This window comes from Phodopus roborovskii, unplaced genomic scaffold, assembly GCF_943737965.1.
Source record: "Phodopus roborovskii unplaced genomic scaffold, PHOROB, whole genome shotgun sequence".
In the NCBI taxonomy this organism is placed as follows: Eukaryota; Metazoa; Chordata; class Mammalia; order Rodentia; family Cricetidae; genus Phodopus; species Phodopus roborovskii.
In genome coordinates, this window is record NW_026126586.1 from 3,467,124 (window position 1) to 3,494,988 (window position 27,865).

Consider the following 27,865-nt stretch of genomic DNA (forward strand, 5'->3'; position numbering starts at 1 on the left):
CACTGGGCATGTGCAACTTCCCCGCTGGCTATGGGCAGGGGTCTGCCACAATTCAGACCAATCCTGGGAGCAACCTGACAATTCCAACCACGTTGTGAAGCTGAGAGGGACCCTCTGGGCCTCTGTAGAGCGTAGGCTGTGGGGTCTAACATGGCTGTCACCTGGCCGGGGCCCAGCATAGGAGGAGACAGTGGGCTTTGTTGTTTTCCCATACCAGACAGGCTGTCAGGGCGATGAGGCATTTCCTTAGCTACCCAGTGAATTCTTTCAACACCCACTCTGGGTCTCCTTGGACTAAACTGCCTTGCAGAGCCATAGATCACCTAGCCTCATCTTGTCCGAGGAGTCCAAGTGTCTACTCTTATGGAGATTAATGTTGCCAGTGGCTCAATCAACACAGTGGTCAGCAAGCGTCTGGCTTTCCCAATCAGACCATTTCCTGGGTAATGGCTCACATTTATTGTCAACTGGACTCATCATACTGACGATGCTTGGTGCCATTATCCATCTTGGTCCTGGCTTTGAGGAGTCCCATAGCTGCACAGGGCATGCCTGGACTTCAGCCATGATGAAGAGGACAGTGGACACATGCCTGGCAGCTCCTGGGACACAATCATCCTTGCCCCACATTCCCTGCACACACTGCCTGCCACACCTTAAGGAGAACAGATGATCTTTGAGAGGAGAAAGGTGACACTTTAATACAAGCACTAATGTCTATCTTAGGGGGGAAAAGTCACAGGCCAGACAGCCCTTCCTGGTCTCCCCCCGTGTGAACAATTCTCCTCTCTTCTATTCGGGGCTGCTGGAATGATACCCTTCCTGCTCCTCATCATGTTCCCCGAGGAGGCGGGCCACAGAGAGGCCTACAGAGTGCACACGGTCAGTCAGCAACAAGAGGGAGACTCTCCAAATATTCCATACTCAGGAAAGGTATGCTTCATAACTGCTTGTGCTTGGATTCATGGTTGCCCATGCCCAACTGGAAGCTCCCTCCCTCTCACATCTGCTCAGAGACCTTTCTATACTCAGAAGTTCCCACGCTTCTCTAATCTGTCCATGATTCTCTGTCCACAACCCTTCATGTCCACAAAACCCTTCTCTCAAAGCACTGGATACCTTATAACCCTCCCTCCAGGCTCAGCGGTTGAGAGCACTCATTGCTCTCCCAGATGACTGGAGTTCAGTTCTGAGTCAAGCTACCTGTAACTCTAGACACCATCTCCTGGCCTCCTTGGATGCTGTACTCATGTACACATACCCTCACACAGACATGCATACATGCACATCATTAAAAATAACAAAAATAAAATCTAAAAATACTCTCTCCTGCCTTTTCAGATTCACAGGGCCATAGTTACCACATGGCTGTGTCATAGTGGCTTCCCAGAAGGAAATCAGTAAGAACTGAGAACCTGGACATCCTGAGAACCCGTTCCCTCTTTCCCAGCTGGACCCAGGAGCATGGCTGCCGTGTCCTCAGGACATGCAGGTCTTTGAGCAATGTAGTTGCCAGAGAGTAATTGGCCAAACAGCCCAGACTCTCATATAACCTCAGACAAGGGCCACAGCCTATGTCCTTGGAAGAAACTTTGAAAATAAAAAACTAGTCATTTTCCAAGCCAGACAGTGGTGGTGCATGCCTTTAATCCCTGCACTCAGGAGGCAGAGGCAGGTGCATCCCTGTGAGTTCAATGCCAGCCTGGTCTATAAAGCAAGTTCTAGGACAGCCAGGGCTGCTACACAGAGAAACCCTGTCTCAAAAAGCCAAACAACAACAACTAGACGTTTTCCTCCAGTCCACATCTTCCTTTTAATCAAGGGAAGCATGTATGGGGTTATGCTCTCTTCCTCAGCCAGTGGGGCTTGGAAGAGACCAGTAAGAAGCTTGCTGGGAACTCCATGTCCAAGTGTGCCTGAGTGAGAAGCGAACACTAGAGTCATGGGCGATTTCAAGTCACATGCGGTTTTTTTTTTTTTTTTCTGACTGGGAAGAGATATATAGAGGGGGCGCTAATGAACTTGAGTGAGCTGGTTCCAGGACACCCGAGATCCTCTAGCAACTCCACGAGACCAAGATCATTTTTAATAAGGCTCCCTGGGAGGGACAGAACCCCAGGAGAAGTAAAGGAGCGGGCCACTGTTGTCTGGAGCTTTGTGACAGGTCTGTTTCTATTCCGTCCGCTTCTCCGGCTCACCTCTTATGCCCCTCCCTGTCACCCTGAGGAACTAGCTGGTATAAAGGTGGGTTCCTTGGCCTGGTGACCTGCCTAGGGTCAGTCAGTGGCTACTGCAGGGAGACAGAAGTCCAGACAACTGAGGAGGAGATGTCCACGCAGGCTCAGGACTCAAAAGTCACATTCAAGCTTCAGTGTGTCAGATGCCAAGGTTTCTATGCATCCGTCCCTGCCGTCACGTTCCAGTTACTGCTCAATCTTTGTGACCCTGGTGCCTAGGGCTGACAATGCCTCCTGCCTTGTTGCTATGTTGGCCCTGTGACTTTGCTACACTCACCTGTTCTTTATGAACAGGCCTTAATTAATTCAAGCTTCTTCACACTTCCTAATATGAATACTGCTATTTACGCCTTGCCACGACCCCTGGCTACTTCAGGTGCATTGTCCAAATAAGTGCACACCCTCAAGTCAAGGATGTGTGGCAGAGGAACTCTAGAGACCCCAAAGGAGGAAGAGTCAGGTCGCAACCATGGTACAAGAGGACCAGATAGGAGGCATCTGTGTCAACTGACCTTTCCTCCCAACCCCTTCTTGAGGAGATGGAGCCTTACTGGATGGAGTAAGTAAGGGAATTAGAGAAATAGAGAGAAGCTGACCACAGACACAGTTGGCCTTAGCTAGGATTAAGAGAGAGAAGTCTTATCTTTGAGAGAAATTCAAATTACCAGAACTGCAATTAAACAGAATGGCCCATTTTAATTTTGTTGTTTTTTTTGTGAACAGTCACTGACCAATTGAATTGTGAAGTCACTCAGTTTCTAGTTGAGATACAGAAGAAAGGCCTCCTATGAGCATGGGAGAGAGGGGGAGAGGGAGAGAGAAAAGAGAGAGAGATTCACGTGTATATTACCTTGTGCCGTTAGACATGCTGGACATGCTCTCTACAACTATTAAGCCCACTATAGAAATGACCTCATGCTTGGAGGCAAAAAATAAGAACTTGTGCATTTATGCTTTTACCTTTAAGTGAGGTGATCTGGTCATAGCCATAGTGAGGAGAATTAAGATGATTTTCAATAGGACTGGGACCCTCCCCTTCTTGTCAAGTCAACCATCATGGCGGGTCCACAAAAAACGGTAATTTCTGTTTGAGTTCTGAACCCTTGTGGCCTAATCCTTCATTGAGCTCTGGGGATTACCAGAAACCATTTCAACACAGCTCAAAGCATGGTCTGTGTCACCTCCGTATTTGGGAAACTCTACACCATTTGATATCGTTTCCATAAACCATTACCGAGTGGGTGGGAGCCTTCCTGCAGCCTGCAGCAGCCACTCTTTCCCACAGCTCCCCACAGATGTCGGAATTCCGACACTGTATGTGTAATGTCCCTTAAGGGCCACAGAGCAGCGGAAGGCCACAAATGTGACAGGTGGGAAAAGGAAAAAAAGGCCATAAAGTTGGGTGGGTAGGGGAGCGGGTGGGTCTGGGAGGAGTGGGGGGGGCGTGAATACAGCCAAAACCTGTGAAATTCCCAAAGATCTAATTTTAAAAAGAGCAGAGCTGGCGAGATGGCTCAGGTGGCTAAAGCACATGCTATGTGAGTGAGAGGACCTGAGTTCAGATCCCCAGAACCACAGAAAGCAGCATGTGGGAGCTCACACCTTTAAACCCAGAACTCCTGCTGGGAGGCTGAGACAGGGGGATCCCCGGAAGATTATGGATGAGCTAGCCTGGTGAGTGCATGGGTGAGCTGGCCTGGTCAGTACATGGGTGAGCTGGCCTGGTCAGTGCATGGGTGAGCTAGCCTGGTCAGTGCATGGGTGAGCTGGCCTGGTCAGTGCATGGGTGAGCTAGCCTGTTGAGCGCATGGGTGAGCTGGCCTGGTCAGTGCATGGGTGAGCTGGCCTGGTCAGTGCATGGGTGAGCTAGCCTGTTGAGCGCATGGGTGAGCTGGCCTGGTCAGTGCATGGGTGAGCTGGCCTGGTCAGTGCATGGGTGAGCTGGCCTGGTGAGCGCATGGGTGAGCTGGCCTGGTCAGTGCATGGGTGAGCTGGCCTGGTCAGTGCATGGGTGAGCTGGCCTGGTCAGTGCATGGGTGAGCTGGCCTGGTCAGTGCATGGGTGAGTTAGCCTGGTGAGTGCATGGTGAGCTGATCTTGTGAGTGCAGTAGCAAACAAGAGACCTTGCATCAAACAAGGTGGAAAGAGGAGACCCAAACACCTGAGGTTATTCTCTGCCCTCCACACATGCATTGTGGCATGTCCTGTAGCATGCATATGCCAGGGACGTGCCTGCTCACACACACAGGCACATAACATTCATGCATACAGATACACACATACAAAGATTGGGAAACAAATCACAAAGCACTTTCTTGAGCACCTCTACCTTTCCTCTTTCTCTCTTTTGACCTTCCTCCCCTCCCCCTGAATAGATGCTGCTCTGTGGAAAGGTCCTGCTGTCCCCAAACCTCGTAACTGGAAGCACTTCTATGTCACATGTTCTGGGTAAGTGCCGAAACTTTCACAACAGCTTCCTCATGGCTCCCTGAATAGACATCACTATTTTTTATCAACTCTTTGGGGGCCTTGAGAGAGTTTTTCCTGGCTCCGTAACACATGGGCAGGGCATTCTTGGGCTTGTATCTGTCCATCACAAATGGGTTGTTTTTTTTTTTAATGTGTAAGGGCAGAATAGACATATGGAAGAGGCAGCTGTAACACGTTCTAGGCTAGAAGACGAAGTCAAGAGGCTAGTGTTTTGTCTTCTATATGCTTGGTTAAATGTCTAATTAATCCAAATGCACACATATGAGGTCTCTGTCGGCGGAAAAGATGGCACTCGTAACTATCAGCCCGGTCACGAGCAGCGCAGTGCTCAGAGGACAAGACAGCCCGTTCACCAGGCTCCGCAGCATCTCTGCAAGGAAGCAGATTGGTGTCCTGAGCAGATGTGGTGACTTCACCAACTTTGATGGTGGTGCCATTGGTGCTGATGGCTCCGAGCCATTGTTGGCTCAGTGTGAGGGCTGGCTGTGCCCACTGCCAGGACATTGGGCTCTTTTTGTTCCCTGCCACCATTGTCAGAGCTCATCACGATTTACTGAGCATCTGCTGTGTCCATGCCTACAGCACGCACACATCGTTTGAAGTGCAGGCCAGCTCTGGAGTCCATACTTGTCTGTCCCCTAGGGACGAGGAAAGTTGGACGATCAGGAGGGCTACGGACCAAGGACACAAGGTGGCAGAGGCGCCATGCATCCTGTTTTGCTTCCGATCCCGAGGTAAGATGGTCAACGTGACTGGGCCAAGGGATGCCCACAGAGTCTGTCAAGTATCACTTCCCTGTGAGTCTGTGAAGGTGTTCCCATGTGAACTGAGGAGAGAATGGCCATCCTCATCAATGTGGGTGGGCGTCACTGAATCTGTCAGGCTAACTTGGTCTCTGTGCTTTGATGGAGGCATCGACCACCTCCCCATGTTCATCAGCGCTTGCGCTTCTCAGATGTTAAAACTTAGGCCAGAACTCACAGCACTGGTGTGGGAGGGTACCACAGCATTCAGCTTTCCCGAGTCTCCTGCTTGCCGGAGGACTGCAGATCACGTGACCCCTCTGCCTTCCAAACCAGGCTCCCCTAACCAGCTTCCTCCCATGTATCGGCCTCTATAGGCTTGCGCCTCTGTCCTGAGAGCCCTGGCCAGGACCCAGGGTGAGTGCCTTCTCCTTTGAGAGACACTGCAGCTAAGGACTGGTGCCAGGACACCCAGTCCCAATTCCTTCCCTACAGTTCTTGGAAGGACATCTGGATGGATGCAGGAGACTGAAGCCACAGCCTCCTCATCCCAGCCTTCATCTTGAGCCTGGAAATTCAACTGTGGACCACGGTCACTATCCTTCATCCTATATTCTCACACACAACTGTGGACTGGAATCCACACAAGGGTCTCAGAATTCCCTGGCTGCTTTTTGAAAGCTTTCAGATGTCATCTCATCTGGGGATGTTGTTTCCTTCCCATTCTTTGAAATTCCAAGGAATCAACATCCCTGCCACTTGTTTCCAGAAGGTAGATGATCTGTAGTCGATTCAGCATCTCCCATGTGTCCATACCACAGTGACATGTGTCCTAAGGACAGCTGCATTCACAGGGGTCATGCTCTGGTGCTTGAGGGCCGGAAAGAACATGAAAGCCATTAGTTCATGCCATGAGCCATCAGGGAATGCAGCTAAGTCTCAGGGGCTGTGCTGGGTGCTGGTACAAACATCTCATTTTACAGATGAAAATGGAATCCAGGCTGCCTGGCACATTTGTAAGGCAAATCTGTAATGCTATACATCTCACTGGTATATCAAGGGATGCTGCGGGGACCCAGGGCTGTGTGCTCATCATTGGGCTGAGTGCAGAGGAAATAAATGGGTTGGGTGGGCTTTCTGTCACCTTGACACAAGCTAGAATCATCTGAGAGGAGGGACCTCTTAGATTGTCCTGTAGGCAAACCTGTGGGGGATTTTCTTCATTGTTGATTGAAGGCCGAAGTGCCCAGCACATGTGGGTTGAGCCACCTGGGCAGCTGGTCTTGGGTTGTTTAGGAAGCAGGATGAACAAGCCATAGGAAGGAGCCAGGAAGCAGAGTTCCCCCATGGGGTCCTGCTTCAGTTACTGCTCGAGCTCTGGCTTCCTTTGATTACAGACTTTAATCTGTAGGGTGATTTGATCTCCTTCCCAAGTTGTCTTGGACATGGTGTTTATCACAGCAATAGCAGAACCAGCACAGAGATGCTCCATGTATGGGGGCAGGGGAAGGGACTGGATGTCACTTCATAGAGGGATGTGCAGAGCAGAGAAGACTCGGGAAGAGCAGTGTGGACTAACTTGAGAGCGTTTTCACCAAAGTCACCAGCAGAAATCTGTGGCACTTCCTTCAGACACAAGTTTAACAGCAAATAGACAAGTTGTTCTGTCTGAATTGGGTTTGGGGACCACCAGGGGACCTGAACTGGGCTTGGGGATCATCCTAGACCCTGATGGGCTTGGGGATCACCCTGGACCCTGCACTGGGCTTAGGGACCACCCTGGACCCTGATGGGCTTAGGGACCCCCCTGGACCCTGCACTGGGCTTGGGGACCCCCTGGACCCTGATGGGCTTGGTGACCCTCTGGACCCTGCACTGGACTTAGGGACCACTCTGGACCCTGCACTGGGCTTGGGGACCCCCTGGACCCTGCACTGGACTTAGGGACCACTCTGGACCCTGCACTGGGCTTGGGGACCCCCTGGACCCTGCACTGGACTTAGGGACCACTCTGGACCCTGCACTGGGCTTGGGGACCCCCTGGACCCTGTACTGGGCTTGGGGACCCCCCTGGACCCTGCACTGGGCTTGGGGACCCTCTGGACCCTGCACTGGGCTTGGGGACCCCCTGGACCCTTATGGGCTTGGGGACCCCCTGGACCCTGCACTGGGCTTGGGGACCCTCTGGACCCTGCACTGGGCTTGGGGACCCCCCTGGGTCCCCTGCCCACTGTTACCAGTGGCCCTGAGGGTGCACCTCCTCCCTTGGTCCCTCACTGCTGGGAAGCTGTTGATCAATGCCTCAGGCAGCGGGGCTTCTCTGTGTCTGTGGACTGCTGGTCTCAAACCCTCAGTCACACTCAGTGAGGCCTGGAGAGTATGAGGACATGGTTTGTGGTGCCCAGATGAGCTTGATCAAATAGGGCAAGCCAGAGCACAGCCTCGCTGAAGAACAAGGAGCCACAAGGGGTCACTGCAGGACCCCTTGAGGAAGCAAAGCTCTTGAAGGAAGAGCTGGAGGAGGCAGGGGACAGTCCAGGAGGCCTTTTCACTTCCTTAAGGCCCTATGTGGGGCTTGGGGAGTGGCCTTCAAGAGCTCACACCAGGCTAGTGATGATCCAAGGGCCTCTCTTGTTGCTGAGGCTGGAAGGCAAAGGGAGGATTTGGAGGAGTAGAATTGAAGAGGTCCCCGATGTCTCTAGAACCTGCCAATGGCATCTTCGGATCGCCTCATCACTGTACCAGAGAAACAGTGGTTGAGGCATGCCCACCGCACTGGCAGGGGGCTGCTTCCACAGGGGCTGGCTGTGTGGACCGGTGTGCCCCCTCCTCCTCCTTCTCTGATAGGCTGCCTCTGTCCCAGACTGCGAGTCTCTCAGGACAATGGTGAGACAAAGCAACCATGTGACCACCTATCCCAAGGACCAGGCGGCTCTCGTGGAGTCTGGTCTTCATGGGCTCCCTGGACTGTGTCAGATGCTCCACTAATTTTCCTGACAGGATCATTCAGGTGCGTCCAGACAACCAGGAAATTCCCCAGGGCCTGAGCAAAGCTGGTGAGGAAAGCTGGCTCAGATATGGAGCCAAGAGGTGGGTAGGACAGGCAGGGGCCTTCCAGGGAGGGTGGGCCTGCTCTCCGTACATGGCTTTGTTATCATGGGATGTGCTCGATTGTCCTGACTGTCCTGGCTTGGGGAGGAGAAGGCCCAACTCAGGGTATAGTGTGCAACACACACACACACACACACACACACACACATACACACACACCCCAAACCTTCAGCCTTAGTCCACGTCATACCTATGGTTCTGGATCCTGCCAGCTCTTCAGCTTTCAGCCCTGCCCTGAGGTCTCAGTGATGGGCACCAGACACCATTCCTTGAACTATGTCCCAAAGCTGTGGGGGCTGTTCTTACCTGACAGACTTCTTGCCACCTTTAGGAGCGTCTTGCAGTTTTTAAGTTCCAACCACAGTTCTTGTTAGAGTTTTGGTCCTGAGTGGAATGTGACCCTTCACCTTCATAGAACACTGTTGCTCAAGAGGAGAGGTGCGGCCTTGGCCAGCGCATTCCCCATGGAAGGCTTTCACTACCTGGATCCGGTTACCCTGCTGCTCACGTGAACATTCTCCGTGAGGTATGCTCTAATGTCAGACCTCTCGCTTTTGTGGAAGGTCGATACGAGAATCACTGGGTCGAACAACACTGGGATGTCTTTTGTGAAACTGCCGTTGAAGACGTCATTCCTGGTCCTTTACACGAGGATCCGCACGATAAATTCTGCCTTGTGTTTAGTTCCAGGAAGAAATTCTATTTCTGCAGATAAATTAGTTAGTGCGCTCCTTGCTGTCAGAAAATGAAAACTCGGGAATTCTGGGTGCTTCTTTTTTTTTCCTCTGTGGCTAGACAAGGGAGAGCCAGATTTATTGCCCGTGTGTGTAATTGCTCAGCCGTCGGGTCCAAAAGCACTTACTCCTTCTACTTCTTTTAAATGGACTTATTTTATTTTATGTTCAAATGTCTCATTGTACTTTTGCAAGATGTGTGGGTCTGGAAGCCGTCTGGGGAAGCATTCATTGGCCCATTGATCTGGCCTATTTACTGTTTATGCTGGCTGCTGGGGACACACAGCTGAATTCCTCCACACCCAGTTTTCAAGGAGTTCATGTTTTAATGTGGACAATAGCTTGGAAATTATTAGTCATTATAATAGTATTATAAAATGAGGTCGGGGAGAAGAGGCTGGGGTGAGGAGGGGGGAAGAGGCCAGGGGAGTCTTCCTGGAGGGGGTCAAGGCTGAGCTAGCTCCGTACATGCAAGGGAAAGGACAGTCGATGGAGACATAGGCAGCTTTGACTCTGACGACTCAAATCTGACCTCTTCTTAGTACTCATCCTCTTTTTCTACCTAGACTGGAGATTCTGGGAGGGCAGGCTTTAGTTCTGTGCCCCTGTATGGATACCAGGATGCCAGGCAAAGTGTGTAGGGTAGTGCGGTGTGGCAGCTGGCAGAGCCTGAATCACGTAGGCTATTTGGTTATGTGACTGTAACCACTAACCACTCCGGGTCTTAGCTGTAACATGGGGATCAGCAGGGTCCCCAATAGGGCCTGGAAACAGAGCAGGCCTGCCCAAACATGGGCATTGTTTCCCAGGTCCATCCTATACCGGCTGTGTTGTCCTGTGTCTGATTCTGGAGGCCTAGAGAAGTATTTACCTCCCGGGGGTTTTGTGAGTATTGAAGAAGAATTAAAGTGAGACGTGTGACAGACTCTCAACTCTCCAATTGTGCCTGCGTTGAAATAACTCTACAGCATTTATTCCCACGCCAGTTCTCCCCTCAGCCACGCCTGTTCTTGATGGTCTGACAAGTGGCCACTGGCGTGTCTCTTCAGGGCCACCCCTGCATCCCTCAGGCTCACAGGCCTCAGTGCTGTCCGATAACATGTCAAATCTTCATGTGTTTCCTTGTCCACTGGTTTTCAAAGGACCGAGGCGCTGAGGGAGTTTGAGTTGCCGATACAGTTTGGGTAGGTTTAAAAAGAGGGCCATAATCTGTGTTTGTAGCCAGGAGAGGGAGGAGAAAACCCTGAGCACACACATGTTTACACACACACACACACACACACACACACACACACAGCTGGCTCCATGGTGTGCTTGTCTGTATGCCAGTGCTGTGCTAGCAAAGGCAGCCACGTGCGGAGAAGCCCTTGTTTAGAAGATTTGCCCATTCCCCTGATGTAAATTCTCCCTTCAAGCTGCTGTGTGATGTCAAAAGGTGGACTCGGGGAAACAGAGAGTGACATGCACTATGCAGACCCCACCACCACCACAGAGGTAGGTATGACAGCCACAGATAACTGCACACATTAGCACACATTAGCAAAGGACGACACTTAAGGGTCTGTTTTAAAATATAATGAATCTATAAACTTACATAATTTGATTTTCAACATCAGCTGTGTTGAATAACAGCACCCCACATTCCCGACACATTGACAGCCAGTTCCTGTGACGGTGGAGCCAGCTCCGGCACACCCCTGGCTTTCCCTCACCAAGGCAATGATCTCTTCCAAATGGCGCCTCTCACATCACCCCTAAATCTATGTTCCTTGGGATATGGGGTTGTCTTCATATGACTTTCCTTGGACACTGATCCGTTTACATATAGAGATGTGTTCTTATCCTGAATGTGTGGGCCAACCTTTCCCGCTTTAGATTTGGTTGGTGCCCAGGGTACTCCCAACCAGTAACTCAACCGCCCTCCATAGAAACCCAGCGACACACAGAAGTCTAGTGAGTCAGGCCTAAACCAAAGGGCGAGGCAGAGGCAGAGGGAGTACACACCAAAGACAGTGAAGCCCACGCTGCCTGGCTGCTCACTGCCTAATTCTCGCACTGGAAACCAGAATGACAGGACCGCAGACCACACCAACGTACAGAGGCTACTCAGAAGCCCTCCTTCCTAGCCTGACGTACGAGCCAGCTGCAGTGTGAGGGCAGAGGACAAAGTCTCCTTCACAGACAAGAACCCTTCTACTGGGGTCACGTGGGGCCGCAGACATTAGACAGCTGCCTAAGGCTCCAGGACAGCGATGCAGTCAAGTCCCTAAAGTGGGCAGCTGGGAGATGTTAACACCTCGTATCTAATTGGGATAATATGCTTTTAAAATACATGGAGCTCTTAATTAGACTTCTGCCCATGTGCCTTTCCTTTGAAGTTTGCTGATGGCTGCCTCAGGACATCTGGCCTTGCTGACCCTGATACCTGTGCAGTGTAGACAGCCTCAGGCAGGCAGAAGAATTAAGGCGCATGATTTTGGAGAACATGCAGCAAGGTCCTGAGGGTGCCTGTCGCAGTGGGGAGGGACCAGACCTGGGAGGTTATGGGCTGGGGAGCAGAGGGGACAGAGTAGCCCTTGCTTTCAACGGTCATACTTTGCCTGCTGTGGGCATGCTTCCCCGGGGCCAAAGTGACAATCACCTCTGGATTGAGTGGCCTTTCTGCTTTGGCGCTACTTCTAATGAGTCAGCAATATGGAAGATAGAGAAGGACCCGCGTGAGGGACAGGAGGGAAGACTCTGCCCCAGCGACATGCCCGGGGTGAGCACAGGGCAGGGCGCATGGCCCAGGTCAACTGGCAAATCTTTCTAACAAGGCTGCCCTTCCTTCCTTAGGTTCCCTGAGACGATGGCACCGGAAGACTATGTCAGCTGGAGGTATGCCAAGCCTGCAATGGAGTGCACAGTGTGACCCTTCGAAGGCTGGCAGTGGGAGGCTCAGAGCCTGGGTAGGTGGCCTGGACACACGTACCCTGACATTGTGACTCGCCAGTTGTCATTTCACGTGGCCGTTATTATTACTGATTTGGGTTATGCTCATGGCAATTTTATGTACTATTTCCCTTCCACTAGCCCTGGGTACTGGGTTTCTTCAATTGTGAGTCACTACAGGACACAGGCTAGCATGAGGTGTGGGGGGCTGTTTGGAAAGAAAGTGAGGTGTTTCCCCCCCCCCCCAGAGATCTGTTCCACCAATGTTTCCGGAGAGTGACACTATCTTCCAGATGATTTGCTCGAGTCCCATATCAAAAGGGACACTTTCTGCATCTGTCTGCCACCGAAGGCCCCTTGGACCACGACCATGTGAGTTTACTGTTGACATTCTCAGCGCACTGAAGGGAGTCAACCATTGCTGTAGGCTAGGAGTCATGGGAATGCGCAGACGGACCTGGGGTTCCAGTCAGCACCAGCCGTGTGACCACAGGCAGACCACCGAACCTCCCCCATCTGGAGGATGACCTGGCCTCTTGTGAATATGATGGTGATGAAAAGAGCTGCTTCCCACAAGGCCACAGGCACTGATGGGTTGCTGGTTTTTGCCACAGGTTGCTATGGTTAGGATTGATCAGTCCGCCTCTAGAAGGCTCAGAATAGCACTTTGAGGGGCAGGGTGGGACAGGATGGGAGAGCTTGGGAGAATAATGAAGCAGCGAGAAAGTCAATCAGTAACAGCCCTGGGTAAGAAGATAGGTTGGGGAGCTGGTTATCCCAGAGGAGGTATGCAGACTCCAATCCTTGCCTTCCTTCAACTTCCAGGGTGGTGAGGGCTTGTCATTTATCTGGGTTAGCTTGCACTACTCCCTATTTATTCCAAGGGACCTACAGCATACATCCCTGCTGTGGAATATTCCTTTATACTGTGTGAAGATACGCCACTGTGGTTGGTTTAATGAAAAGCTAAGTGGCAAATAGCTAGGCGGGACTTCTGGACAGAGAGCGCTCTGGGAAGAAGAAAGGTATAGTCACCAGCCAGATGCAGAGGAACAGGATGGGCAACACAGAGTAAAGATAACTGAACCACATGAAAGAACACAGATTTAAAATATGGGTTAATTTAAGTTATAAGAACTAGTTAGGAACAAACCTAATCTAAAGCCAAACTTTCATAATTAATAATAAGTCTCTATGTCATGATTTGTGAGTTGGTGGTCCTGACAAGAAAGCTCATGTATCCACACATCCCCCTTCATCCCAAGGGCTCTGAAGTGTAACCCCTCTTCATTCTGAGGGCTCTCCAGCACACACCCACCTTTGTTCTGAGGGCTCTGCACGGAAACCCCTCTTTATTCTGAGGGCTCTACTGCATACTCACCAAGAGCTACTTGCTGTAGGTGCCGCTGGGTGATGGCGTCCTTTAGCTGACCTGCCAGAGACACAAAGCAAAACCACCAGTGAGTTTCCAACAAGCTGCAAGAAGATCTCACCTCCGAAGCACCGGGCAAACTGAGACAGAAGTCCAGCGTTGGGGGAGATACGGGCAGGTAGAGCTTCTCCTGAGAGCCCTTCCAAACCCCAGGCAGTGCTGGGAGGAGACTGCAGAGGTGGGTGTAGGTGTACCTCATAGATTTTACCCTGGGGCCAGCCATCTTTTGGTTTAATTATCTAACCTGTCATTCATAAACTTTGCTGGGGCCCTGGTCTCTTAAGTAATTCTATTATTAGTGAAGGAGGAGAGAGGATGCCGTCTTTTAATTATGTCTGAGTCCCTTTCTGCAACCTGCGTCTTTCATTTTAAAGCTGTATGAAAAGCCCATCACTGCTTTTGAGGCACACACAATTCTGGGTCACGCTAGCGGGGTGACACAGTGTGTAAATGCAGGTCAGTGAGTGTTGTAGAGCTCCGTGGGACGGGGTTCACACTATGCCATTTGCTCTGGGTGCCCCCCACCGTCATAGGAAACATCAGCAAAACAGGAAACTTCAGAAGAGGGGAGGAGATAGACCAGTTGCCGAAGTGTTCACCAAACAAACACCATACTCAGAAGCCACGTGAAAAGCTGGTCATAGTGCCCTGTGCCTGTAACCCCAGCAATGGGGACGCAGAGACCGGAACTCTCTGCAGCTTTCTGGCCAGCCAGGCTGGCTGAATGTGAGCTCCAGATTCAGCGAGAGACCCTGCCTCAAAAACATAGTGGCAAAAATGACTGAAAAAGACAACCCATCACCAACCTCTGTAGAGAAACAGAGAGAGAGAGAGAGAGAGAGAGAGAGAGAGAGAGAGAGAGAGCAAGAGACAGAGACACAGAGATAGAAAGAGATAGATGAGAGAGACAGAGAGAGACAGAGATAGATAGAGAGAGAGGGAGAGAGAGAGAGAGAGAGAGAGAGCTGAGCTAACCGGAGATATTTTGATGGAAGCACTGGACTGATGAGTTCCTGGACAACTTAACTGAGCAGTAATGTGCGGATGCTTTATTCTGTCCAGTTGGGAGTGGGTGGGTATGGAAGTGAAGCTGTAGGAATGCCAGCTTGGGGATTTGATATGAGAAGGAAACAGTTCACAGGGTTACTGCCCACAGATGGACTGAGTGTTCTCAGGCAGCTTCCGTCTCCCAGGCCAGCCACAAGCACCTCTCCAAGGCATCTGGCAAGAGCATCCCACGGGTGGTTAGAGCACAAATTCCTATCCTTGAAGGATCTGGGACTCAGTGACTTTAGGCTTCCTCTATGTCTAAAATCCCAAGGTTGGGGCCTTGAGGTGTTAGTGTGTGTCCTGGGCCTCAACACACTCATTAAGTCTCAGTGCTGTCCACTGAATGTCCCCAGTGGGAACTGTGATCCAGACCTGCGGGAGCCTGGGAGCCTTGCTGCTCCTGTCTCTCGTATTTCTTTGTGCACATAAGGAACATACAGTTCCAAGGTGAGGATGGGCAGACAATGAGGTCTTCACGGGACACTGTCCGGGGTGACAAAGGGATGTAGAAGGATGACAGAACTCAGCTTAATTCCAATTGAGAATCCTTAAAAACCCTTCCTAAAGAATGAGCTAGACCCTTTTCCCAGGCAGTGTCACAGTGAGGCTGGACAGAATAAATTATGCGTGTGGAGCCCACACCTGCAACCCTTCAGTCTGGGGTGGGTTATTTCTGGGTGACAGAGCAAAACCTTCATATCAGAGGGGCCACATTTCCCTGATTTGGCTGTGGTCAGAGGGGCCACATTTCTCTGATTTGGCTGTCCTCCAGGTCACAGGGGCCACATTTCTCTGATTTGGCTGTGGTCACAGGGGCCACATTTCCCTGATTTGGCTGTTCCTCCATGTCAGAGGGGCCACATTTCCCTGATTTGGCTGTGGTCAGAGGTGCCACATTTCCCTGATTTGGCTGTGGTCAGAGGGGCCACATTTCTCTGATTTGGCTGTCCTCCAGGTCACAGGGGCCACATTTCTCTGATTTGGCTGTCCTCCAGGTCACAGGGGCCACATTTCCCTGATTTGGCTGTGGTCAGAGGGGCCACATTTCTCTGATTTGGCTGTCCCTTCATGTCAGAGGGTGCCACAATTCCCTGATTTGGCTGTTCCCCAGGTTAAGCATTGTCAGATCTTCACTTCTGGGTGCTCTCTGGGGTGGAGCATTGCTTCTAGATCCATAATCAACCTTCCAGAAGCAGTTCCCAATAATCCAGGTTCTCATGTTGTGGTGACCCCAACCATAAAATTATATTCCCTACTACTTCAAAACTGTCATTTTGCTATTGTTATGAATTGTAAATATTTGATATACAATCTCTTTGAATTGGTTGTTCAACCCCCAAAGGAGTCACGATCCACGGGTTGAGAAATGATGACCTAGGGTGAAGGCCTGGAATACCTGCCTGGCTGTTCTTTGCCTTCTATATTTCTTTGCTGCAGAAGGTTATACACAGACAGACAGCGAGCCAAGGACGGGCATGAGCAATAACTACTCCCTAGTTCTAAGCAGGGAAGGGTGGAACATTGGGAGTGTGTTGGGGTAAGCTGGGAGGAAACCTGGCTTGTTATGAATTGCTGCATTCTTCATATTGCATACGAGACTTTCTTCTCTTAAGCATAATGGCTTAATAATGGAAAATAAAGATTCTTCAAAATGCTTTCCCACATTATTCACCAACATGTAAGTATCAAAGTAACACTTCTTTGAATTGTATTGTGTTAGGACATTTGCTTTAAAAAGTTGACATATGTTTCATTTGAATACCATTAAATGACTTTTAGATTGGTATTAGGACAGAACCTGCAGCAGTTTCTGTAATGGCCCTAAACATAGTTCTATGGCTTTGTACTGTGTGCTTACAGGAAGCCACATTCTCGATACTGATGATCATAAATCAAAATGTTCATCACTATGGAAAATGCTGGAGATGCTTTTTACCCTGAAGTTTAATATACCTAGGTGAGACTTATTTCCCTATCGTATCTGTCTCATTAGCATGTAAATTTGATTTTGTTTTAAATAAAGGCAAAAATCATATGTACATCAAAATTGCTCTCAAATACATTTGTGTGTATGTGTGTGTGTGTGGGGGGGGGTTATACATACACATGTGGCTGGGACATGTGGAAGACGGTAAACTTTGAATGTCTCCTTCGATCGCTTTCCAACATATCTTAAAAGACAGGGTCTCTCACCGAACCTGACATTCACTGCTGTGGCTAGGCTGGCTGGCCAAGAGCCTCAGTGGTCTGCCCATCTCTACCTTAGAGTTTGGGGATTTCAAGCATACCAATTGGTTATCCACCCTAAAAGGCCATCCCTGAAAACATACATACAAGTAACATTATATGGATTGAGCAGTTTGTATTTATGTATTTAAGAATTATGTATAACTAAATAAAACAGGGGCATGAATTTGAAAGATGGGAATAACAGGAGGGAACAAAATATTGCAATTATGATTTTAAAGAATAAAAAAGGAAGCCCTACTTTGAAGCCCTCTGTCCCTCCCAGGGAAACTGTCTCCCAGTGTTCTGACGAATGGCCCTCTCCCTGTATTCCTGACAAGTGTCCCTCCCTGGTAAAGCTCCTCCCAGCCCTGGCCCTTCCCCAGTAGCAGTGTCTGTCCTTGTTTGTCTCTAGTTGTCCTGCTTCCCACTTAATGACGGGCTCCCCAGTCCTGCAGTGGGGTGGGTCAGGCCTTCTGCAGAATGGGAGAGTTAAGGATTTCCCACAGGGTCTGGATGGCTCATGTAAATAAAAAGGGAAAATTTTTACCAGGTCTTAGAATTCTCTAAATGCTACAAATATACACGTGCACTCAGAATAAAGCACCCCTAAGGGATGAAAACATGCAGGGTTTATAATATCACATATTGATAAAAGCGGTTGTAAAATGTAATCCCCAATGCTCGATTTTGGTGAATTGACGGACATCCTCCACCATATGACATATGGAGGGAGGGCCAGATCCCTAAACAAGCTTCCAAAAATAGCCTTCTGGCTGATACCTAATTACACTTGCCAGCAGAGGCATTCTTCAAGCAACGCTAGCAGTCTCTCCAATGGGCAGGGTCTCGCAGCTCCATGAGTTTTGGCAAAGGAGTAGCTGAGGGAGATTGCAGAATTCACTCAGCATGAGGCTTGCTGTCATTACCAAGGTGATAAATTTACAGATTCTGGCCAGGGTTCCTGGACATCTTCCCCATAAAGAGGTAGGGACGAGAAACAGAGAAGTCCCTACCCAGGCAGGACGCCGCCTGAAAGGGGAGCAAGGAGCTCAAGACTCAAGGAGCAGACGGAGGAAGGAACGAAGGAAGGAAGGAACGAAGGAAGGAAGGAAGGAAGGAAGGAAGGAAGGAAGGAAGGAAAGCCCTCTCCAAGGGACAACTTGGCAATTAGCAAATTTCCCCTGTTGACTTACAGCACCATGCACAAGAAATGCCCAGTCATTGATGGAGGAGAGGCAGTGAGGACAGACGGGGTACTTCAAGTCAGTATCCACTCACAGAAGTGCTCTGGAGATGTGTGGCCTTGAGAACACCCATAGTCTAATCAGAGCACATGGACGGTGTGGGTTGCAGAGGTGTGGATTCTCTGGGTGTTTGCATCATGAGGAAGCAAAACTGATTCTGCATCCTGATACTTGCAGGGTTTAGGAGGCAAGAGTTTTCCTTGAAGCTCACACTTGGTTTTGCAGATAAGCTAGCTTGAGATCACTCACTAAATGGGAGTTGGTCCTGAGGACCATTCATGTAGGATTCCAGCAGCATGGCTTTGCAGACTGCTCTTGGGGAGGACTCCCTCCCTCCCTCTCTCCCTTCCTCCTTCCTCCCTCCTTCCTTCCTTGTTTTTAGAGACAGCTTCTCATTGCATAGTCCTGGCTGTTCTGTTACGCTCTATGTAGACCAGGATGGCTTTGAAATGACTGAGATCTGCCCGCCTCTGCCTCAGGAGTATGAGGACAAAAGGTGTGTACCACCAGCTCTGCTCCTCCTGGAAGCTTTGTAATTCTACTGCTATACTGAAGAAGCTTAAATTGCTATCAAGCCATAAGTATTAATCACTTATCGGTGGATACAGCGCTATGTCCAAAGTGCTGTGTGACAAGGTAGCAGGACACTGCATTGTAGGTAGCCAGCCCAGATGAGACTCCGTGTCAACAAAACAAAAGAGGCAGATAACAAAGTGATCAAAGAAAAACATCTAGCTTCCATTTCAGGTTTCACGTGCAGATAAATACATAGGCTCACACATACACACACATAATTACCCCCCAAAGAAAGTCTTTCGTGGACGTTGGGGGAACACGGTGATGTTATATCCCACCTACTGAAGTAGGTGCCTTTCTAATATAGCACATTGGGTATCTGGACAAAGCAAACATCTGTATCCTATTAGTCATAATAGAAAATAGTCACAAATTTGCAGGTATTGGGGATTGTTGTATAACAGCTTCCTCTAAGACTGAAACATTCCATCCTGCAGGAAGCCCTCAAACAGGAAGGAAAACAACTCAACATAGCTTCAGGAAGTTCCTGAAACTAAGCAGACTCACTAGGCCACTCCCTGTCAGAGTGAAGGAAGCTAAGCTGGCAAGAAGATTCTCAGGCAAGCAAATCTGCAAAGAGGTCTTCCGAGACTAGAACAGCTGTCTGGGAGAGGTTTAGAGCAAGTAAGGCGCCTGGAAGGGACACTCTTCAACCAGCTGAGCTGCCTGCAGGCTGTGCAGTGGGCTCCGGGCTCCCAGCTCTGTGCGCTGGTACCCAGGCAGGGGTGAGAGCTTTGCTGATGCAGCTGCCGTTGAGTCATTTCTGCTTCTGTTAAGTAATCCCAATAAAATATTGTTGCATCACGTTGGAGTTCAGCAGTATCTGTATTTTGGTTGCACGTGTGTGTGTGTGTGTATGCGCATGCTGCATCTCTCCAGGAAATGTTTTGCCCCATAAATAGTCCAAATCTCAACTTCTCAGTAGATGGGCTGTATTACATCTCTAGGCCTTGATTTTATCATTTGAAAAATGGAGTGGCTATTACTGCAGAGACACGTTTGACCGTATCTGAAGGCTCGTGGTAGGAAGGAGGACAAATGGGTGCATGTGATGCATCACCTAATTTTAGGTATCAAGGCTCTTTAACTTGTATTAAATAGAGACCAAACAATTCCCATGACAGTCCCCAAAGGCTAAGCTGTGAGTGCTAAGTCAGCAGAAGAGGGGGAGAACAGGGGTGCCGGGGGGGGGGGAGGGCTTGAGTGAGTGTGCTCCAAGGAGGGCTAAGGTACAAACCGCAGGGCAGAGAAGGGCAGGCACAGGCTAGGCCAGACAATGGGAGGGGAAAGAGGGGGCTGGCTGTATTCCTACTAGAATGTGGGGTCCTGGGTGACCAGGGGCTCAGGAGCCAGGTGGAATATAGTCTTCTGTCTGGATATACCATGGCTGAGTCTTACCAGCCTTACAGCTGGAGCATGGGAGGACACGCCAGCGATGCTGCATGCCTCGGGGAGGGGATTGCTCTGCAGCAGGAGGTCATGGCTCAGGTTCCGAATCCATAGTGCTGAGGTGGCCAATTTCTCTGTAATAGCAATGAAGATCTGAGATAACTAGTACATTAGATCCCTCAAGGCTGTTTGTAAAACACAATGGGCCTGGAATAAATTAAGTGTGTAATCCTTAGATGGATTTCCAACAAACGGGAGGATGTAAAGCCTTTGAAGGCTTCAAATCAGTTCATTCTCTCACTAACGTCGCTAATGTACAGCTCATCAGGCTCGTTGGTATAGTTTGAAAGTCTGTTGAGGCAGGGCTGCCATCTCTGCTCAGCCAGTACAGCCTTGGAGGTGGGAACACAAAGGAACAAGAAGGCCTTGCTGGCTTAGGCTACAGGGTAGGCTTCTGAAGTCTGGAAACAGAGCAGAAATATACAATGGCAAACTGAGCCTGAGCCTGGAGCCTGCCAGGATTCTTGGCTCCAGAGGAAGGAAGGTAACTCGAAGTGCATTGTGCAAAACAGTGGTGAGAGCCAGACTCACAGGGAGAGACTGTGGGCTGAGGTGAGGCTCCCAGCAGCAGCCCAGAGTGAAGGGGCCTGGGGCTGGGAGGAAGGGTTTGTGCATGGCTCTGGTCCGCATCTCACTGCGTCCCATGGCTGGAGAGGGAGAGGGGGAGGGGGTAAGGGGAGGGAGGAAGAAGGGGAGAGAGGGAGGGGAAGGGGAGGGAGAGAGGAGAGGAAGGGGGCCGTGGATACAGATCCAGCCTTCCTCATGTTGTCTGTCCAAGCTGCTAAGCCTCTCTGTGGCAGGAGCTGCTACATCCTAGCAGCGCTATGGGGCAAGTACTTCTTCATAGGGTTTCTGTCAGAGCTGTCTCTGAACTGGGGAAGGAAGTCAGAGGTTCTGACAGAAGGGAGGCGTGGACACAAAGAGAAAGCAAGGGAAAGGAGTTAGATGTGTTTCAGTTAAAAAAAAAAAAAAAAAAAAAAAAAAAAGGGGGGGGACAGGCCAAAAAAAGCTGATCTGATCTATATGAATACACTTAGAAAATAGAGCTGTGTCAATAGTTGAATCAGAAATGGGTTACAAAAGATAGCCATTTGCTTGACGGGCAGATACAATTTTATGCATATAGAAGTACAGAGAGCTGAGTTAATCTTATTATAAATCTATAGGTATATATGTATGTACACATGCATATACATAGGCATTCATGCGTGACTTATATAAATGTGTTGCATACATTATCTATCAATCTATCATCTCCCTCTATGTACACACACGCGCGCGCACACACACACACACACACACACACACACACACACACTGGTTTGAATAATCCCATGCCAAGCCCAGAATGTCTGTCTGTCTCTCTCCTCTCCTCTTCCTCCTCCTCCTTCTCTTCTTCTTTCTCTATCCCCCCCTTCTACCTACAGATCAGGATGTAGCTTTTAGCTACTCCTCCAGTGCCTGCCTGCCTGACTGCCACAATGTTCTAGGGCATGATGATAATGGGCTAAACCTCTGAACTGCAAGCAAGACCTCGATGAAATGTTTTCTTATGTAATAATTGCTTTGTTCATGGTGTCTCTTCACAGCAATGGAACAATACTAAGACACAATGCATGCATGCTTGTATGTATATATGTACTTTTCGAGAGTCTCACTTAGGTCTAGCTGGCCTGGAACTCGCTATGTAGACCAGGCTTCCTGCCCTTGAACCTACAGTTCCCTTGCCTCTGTCTCTTGGGATTAAAGGCATGCACCACCACGGTGAACTTTGTACATATGGGTTTTTATCCCCAAGCCTTGACCCTCCTTCTTTCCTTACTCTCTCCTTCTCCCAGCAGGAGGCCTTCTAAGAGGCTTGAGGTAGCCTTCCTATCATCTACATCCTTACAACAAGAGTTTTCTGTGTAATTTTCAAACTATGAAAGTAATATTGTGAACTGGGGCCTTGTGGCACATGTCAGTTCACCCTAGCTACTTAGGAGGCTGAGGCAGGAGGATAGCAAGTTAGGGAGACTACACCTCAAAAGGAAATGTCACTTTGAAAACAAAAATGGCTGTGTTCAGTCCCTAGTTGTCCCCGTTCCCCCCCCCCCAGCATGAACAGACCCCAGGAGCCCAAGCAGTAAGTCCTGAGTGCTGAGAGTTTCTGCTCAGCCTTAGCCCGTGTTTAGTGTGGGTGCTGCTGTGCCGTCCACACTCCCAAGACAGACACCTTAAGGTGCGTTGAGGATCCTCCAAGAGACTGATGAAGGGTTGCCCTTTTGTGGGTGCCCTATTGCTAAGCCAGAAACTGGAAACAGCCTAGATGTCTAGCGACTAAAGAACGGACAGTAGAAATGTGATGTATTTACACAATGGGGTATTATTAAGGTGTTAAGAAAAATGAAACCAGGAATTTTGCATGTAAATGGCTAGAACTTGAAATAACTATCCTGACTGCTAAAGTCCCAACCCAGAAAGGTGAACATTTCATGTTTATTTCCTATGTGATGTTAGCTTTCATGCCTTAGATATGTGTTTTGTTTAGAATACTCACAGTGGTTAGGCAGGGACCCGAGAGCATCTTCCAAGGAAGGGGGATAAAGGAATAAACGAGAAATTACAACAAGAGGATTGCATTGAGTGAAAGAGGGGAGGGCAATGGAGAGGCATGGGGAGGGTCAACTAACACCACAAGCCTTTTGAAGAACCACATGGAAACCTCCTAATATAAGTCACCATATAATGGGGGAAACAATACCCCAACTAGACATCACATACCACCAAATAAAAACCCCAGTACCAGGTTATATCACTTTGAGTTGTTGGCCAGTGAGTTCCCATGAGCCCCATACAATACAGGCTATCGACAATGCTATTGGTCACAGCTTGGCTACAAGTCCTTGTTGCTGAGGACTCCGCATACTTGTATCATAGAACATGGAGAAGGCTGAGCCAGTGTTCAGGGGCTCTACCCGCACTGGCTGATGTTCATGATACCAGAGGACAAAAGCCACCATCCCCCTCACTCACTGTGAGGTGAAGAGCCCCTGCAGGCAGTCATGAGAGGGCCAGAGTATTTGCACACTCTTTTCTGGAGCCAGCCTCAGTGGCTTGGACACCAGCGGGTCACTGACTGCACGCTGGGGCAGGTGACTGGATATAGTGTACCGTTGTTTCCTCAGTGGAAGAATGGGGTTGAATCGGGGCTGTGGAGTCAAAGGCCCATGCCCATTTCCGGTTTGTAAACCTACCAAACTGCTCCTATCCCCCTGATCATGAAACCCCACAAATCCATGGGCATGGCTTGACACCGCGCTAATCCCCACCCTGGAAAACTCTGTCCCCAAGAAGCCCTATGTAAAGCCCAGATCCTACCAGGTTCTTTGCTGCTTCTCAGCCCAGCAGACACCACCACTCTCTTGAGTCCTTCCCAATAAATCTCCTGTGTGAGGTTCGTTGTGCGGTGTAATGCTGTGGTATTCCTTGGCTCCCGACTGCCAGGATACCTTTCCCTTCCGGCTGGAACACTTACATAGAGGGAAGCTTCCCCCCCCCCCCAGAGTTGCAACACTTGTGTAGGGGAAGCTTCCCTGCTTAGAGCTGTAACACTTAACAAGAGCCCATGTGTAAAATACATCAATTAGGGAAAGAGGACCTGGCATGCTAACAACCATGTAGACATCAAAACAGTGGTAACTGGTGAGAAGGAAAATCAACACAAAGAAAGATGTGGATAGACAGAGACAGTAGAAAAGACTTGGGGATTTAGCTACTGACAGCGAAAGACTCTCAGTGTGTGTGTGTATGAGAGAGAGGGGGGGACACAGAGAGAGAGAAAGAAAGAGACAGACAGACAGAAACAAAAACTAAGCAGGAAGGAGATAGGATGGTAGGATGCTATGGGAAGCTGAACTAAGCCAAAGGGCTGTAGAGATGGCTGGGTGCTACACAAGTGAGGACCCAAGTTCCAGTCCCCGGGATGCATAAAAGTGACAGTAGTTCCTGTAATCCCAGCTTCTAAAGGCTAAGACGGGGCCCCAGAGCCAGCTGCTGGTGACACTAGCCATATTGGTGAGCTCTGGGCCTGATGGGAGACCTCGCCTCATTGAATAAAGTAGAAGAGCAATCCAGAATGAGTCAATCTTGCACCTCTACATGTACACACAGACCTGTACCTGAGCATCTCCAACATGCAAACATGCACAGACACTCATATGCACACCATCTATGTCATGTAAGAAAACAGGGAAAGAAAAAATAAACTACAACAAAGCCAGGGCACTGGGTTTAACTGGGAGGATGCAGTTGGACTAACTACAGCATTGTTACATTTGTTCTTTTAAACCAGGAATAATAAAGCTACAGACCAAGGCAGCCAAGTCAGTACGAGAATAGAAGAAAGGAAACATTGGTGTTGTAGAAAGACAATGTCAAATTTCAAAAATGCAACAGAACGCAGGGATGGAGAATAAAGGAAGGAAGAAATGGATGGAGGGGCTGGGGTGTCAGTCAGGAGCGAAAGAGCACTTGTTGCTCTTTCCGAGGACCTGGGTTTGGTTCTCAGCACCTACATGGTGGCTCACAAGCATCTGGAACTCCAGTCCCAGGGAATCTGACTGATGCTATCTTTGATCCTCCAAGGGCACTAGACATGCATATGGTGCACATACAAGAAAATACTCATACATATAAGCTAAATAAATAAAAAATTGTTAATGAAACGAATAGAGGAAAATATACAAAGAATCCTCGGTTTTGTTAAATGATAGCAAAAGCATGTACGTGTGTGTGTGCATGTGTACATATGTGCGTGTGTGTGTGCATATGTGTGCGCATGTGTATATACATGTGTGTGTTGGTGTGTGTGTGCATTGTACATATATGCGTGTGTGTATGTATACATATGTGCATGTGTGTGTGTGTATATGTGGACATATGTGCATGTGTGTGTGTGCGTGCGTGAGTGTGTGTGTGTGCACCCAGTGTCAGTATCTGTAGCAGCCAAAAGTTTCAGATTCCTTGGAGCTGGAACCAGAGGTGGTTGTGAGCTATCCAAAGTGGGTGCTGGGAACTGAACTCTGACTTCTGTAAGAACAGGATGAGCCTTCTCTCCAGCCCCAAGGCAAACATTTTAAAGTCTATTTTTTGCAAAATGACATTTCTGTTCCCCAGAACTAAACATCATTTGTGATAAGGGAATGAAGTCACAGGCCATTCTAAAAATATATAGCTGTTGATAGTTCCCAGAAAACCCCACGGCGTGAGTGGCTTCCCTCTCTCTGTTCTCCCACAGGGATTTCCCAGAGCAGATCACCACCTTGGCTGTGTTGCAAGGGGCAGGCTCTTCCCTGTAAGTGATGAGCTCCTTGGCTGGAAGACACCAGACAGCAGTCTGGGCTCCTGAGGCAGCTCCTTGTTGATCATCTGAACACTGCACAATGACACATTGTCGGGGAGCTTAAAAAAGTCACAGCTTAAAAAAGTCCCAATTAAGCGGTGACTTTCTTGTTCTATGGGCTGTTCACTGGGACTACCCACATAGTCATCAGAATCATATAAGACTGGCACGTCTCAGTGCATTCGGCTTTGGCATACCTTCCATTAAGTCAAGCGGCTTCCTGATGTCACTATTCTACTATGTGTGACTATTCCACACACAGAGTCAGAGGATTAAGTAAACAGAAACATTTGTTAAAAGCTTGAGCAGACGTAGAGTGGCTGTGGAAGGAGGGATTTTCCTGCTCAGCATGAATTGGTCAACCCTAAGACGCCAGGAGGCAAAGGACCTGGGTTGTGTTGGTGTTCCTCACCCCACACAAAAGATGTCACTTTAGATAATTGGAAGGTCTCTCTAAAGAGGAGCCAGCTTCCAGGGCCTGCCCTAGTGGGGACACAGGGAGAGGTTACCAAGTCGTCTTTGGATGTCATGGGTGCTGTTTGGGCTAAGGGCAAGGCCTGGGTGGTGGCCTCTGACTTCCTTCCATACATCCTCAATAGTAGAGCAGGGGGTGTCTGGGGACACCCAAGGTTCATCAACTCCAGTGTAGGCAGGCCAGGCACTTGATTCTAGTGTCCCGCTATTTACACTGGAAGCTATAAAGTTCCTCACTAACTGTGGACGCTCGGGAGACGGTCCAAAATCAACCCTTAAGCGCTCACATGTTTGATTCCTGCCAAGTCTCTAGTTTGCTGTTGTTGTTGTGTTATAGTAACAAGGTTTGTATTTGACAAAGGACTGCAAGGTTGGGCATATTTCTTAATGCACTTTGTGATTTGTTTTGCTGTCTTCACTTGTTGTCGGTCCCTGATTTGACTCGTCAATACTCATGCTGTCCCTGTCTGCAGTCTCTGTCATTTCTTCCTCTTCGTCACATGGAACTGTTGACATGAACTGCCCAGCGGGTTTAATATTCAGTCCTTCCTTCTAGTGAGGCCTCCTTTTCATTTCAAACTCTTGCCTCTTTTTTTTGGCTTTTCCCGAATCTGATACTTGGGCCCCTAGCCTTCAGCAGAAGCCTATTTCTTAGCTAAGGCATCTGGAGCCAAGACATCATCGACTTCTGAATCGCTATAGATATCTTCATCATCACCTATCATATTGTGGTGAGCCGTGTTTGGTTCATCTATTTCCACTAAACCTCTGTCTTTGTCGGCTTGGAGATGCATTGCCAGGATATTCATTTCATCCCCCTTCTGGGACTTTTTACTCATCTCCTCCCCTGGCCTCAAAGTGTCTAGTTTTAAAAATTTGTATTAATACATGAAAACTGCCAGTTTAATATACACACCACACTCTGGCACTGGAAGTTAAGATTTGCTTCTACTCATTTTCTGTTAACTAGTGCTCTCAAAAAGCCGGAAGGAAGCACCCACCCTGGGTCAGGTCAGTGGGGGTCTGTGAACCGACTGCCCTTACCAGAAAGAGGGAGCAAGTGCTTTTGTAAACTGTTCTCCCTGTAAAGAGCCTGGGCACAAGACAGAATAGAAATGCATCGATTTCGTGGTTTGAAAGTCTCCCATAGAGCTGGAGAGGGGGCTTGAAGTTAAGAGAGCTTGTTGCTCTTGCTGAAGACCTGCGTTCAGTTCTCAGAATGCATGCGAGGGTTCACAATTGTTTGCAACTTAGGTCCCAGATTATCTGATACCTCCTTCTGGCCTGTGGGTATGGCATACATTCCATACACATACACACACAGGCAAAACACTCAAAAATCAGAATAAATGAACCTTTTAAAAAGATTTATGAAAAGAATCTCTCAGAGTCCCACAGCCACGTGGTACATGGCCCATTTGCTTTCTCTGAAGCCTCTGAGAGGCCCTTGGCTCTGTGTCTGAAGTTACGTATTATGAGTACATCCTGGGCAAATAATCTGTGGGAGCCAAGGAGGGCTGAGCATAAAGGCAGGAGCCAGTGGGAAACTGGGGGCTGCAGTGGGGGGGTACAAAGCCAGAACAGCATAGTTGGCCTACAGAGTCAGCTGAGCTTTGGCAGAGACCCAGGAACCTACAGAGGTTCCTGGGCCCCAGAGGAGTGATGGAAGGGACATGGGCTCTGGGCACAGGTGCATTAGTATTGGTCACGGACACTTGCTCCCTGCATCCTTTGGCTACTTAAAACCTTTGAGTTTCTTCATTAAAACAGGGTGATGAGAGG

General features: G+C 49.2%; 1 protein-coding gene across 1 annotated transcript in view; it reads right to left on the reverse strand.

Annotated features, from left to right (window-relative positions):
* The window catches only part of LOC127236505 (kinesin-like protein KIF6), a 76,209-nt gene that overhangs the window by 27,188 nt on the left and 21,156 nt on the right, over window positions 1–27,865 (reverse strand). Inside the window, exon 3 of the mRNA XM_051204193.1 lies at window positions 13,628–13,678. Coding sequence (XP_051060150.1) covers window positions 13,628–13,678 — 51 coding nt within the window. The remainder of the gene's footprint in view (window positions 1–13,627; window positions 13,679–27,865) is intronic.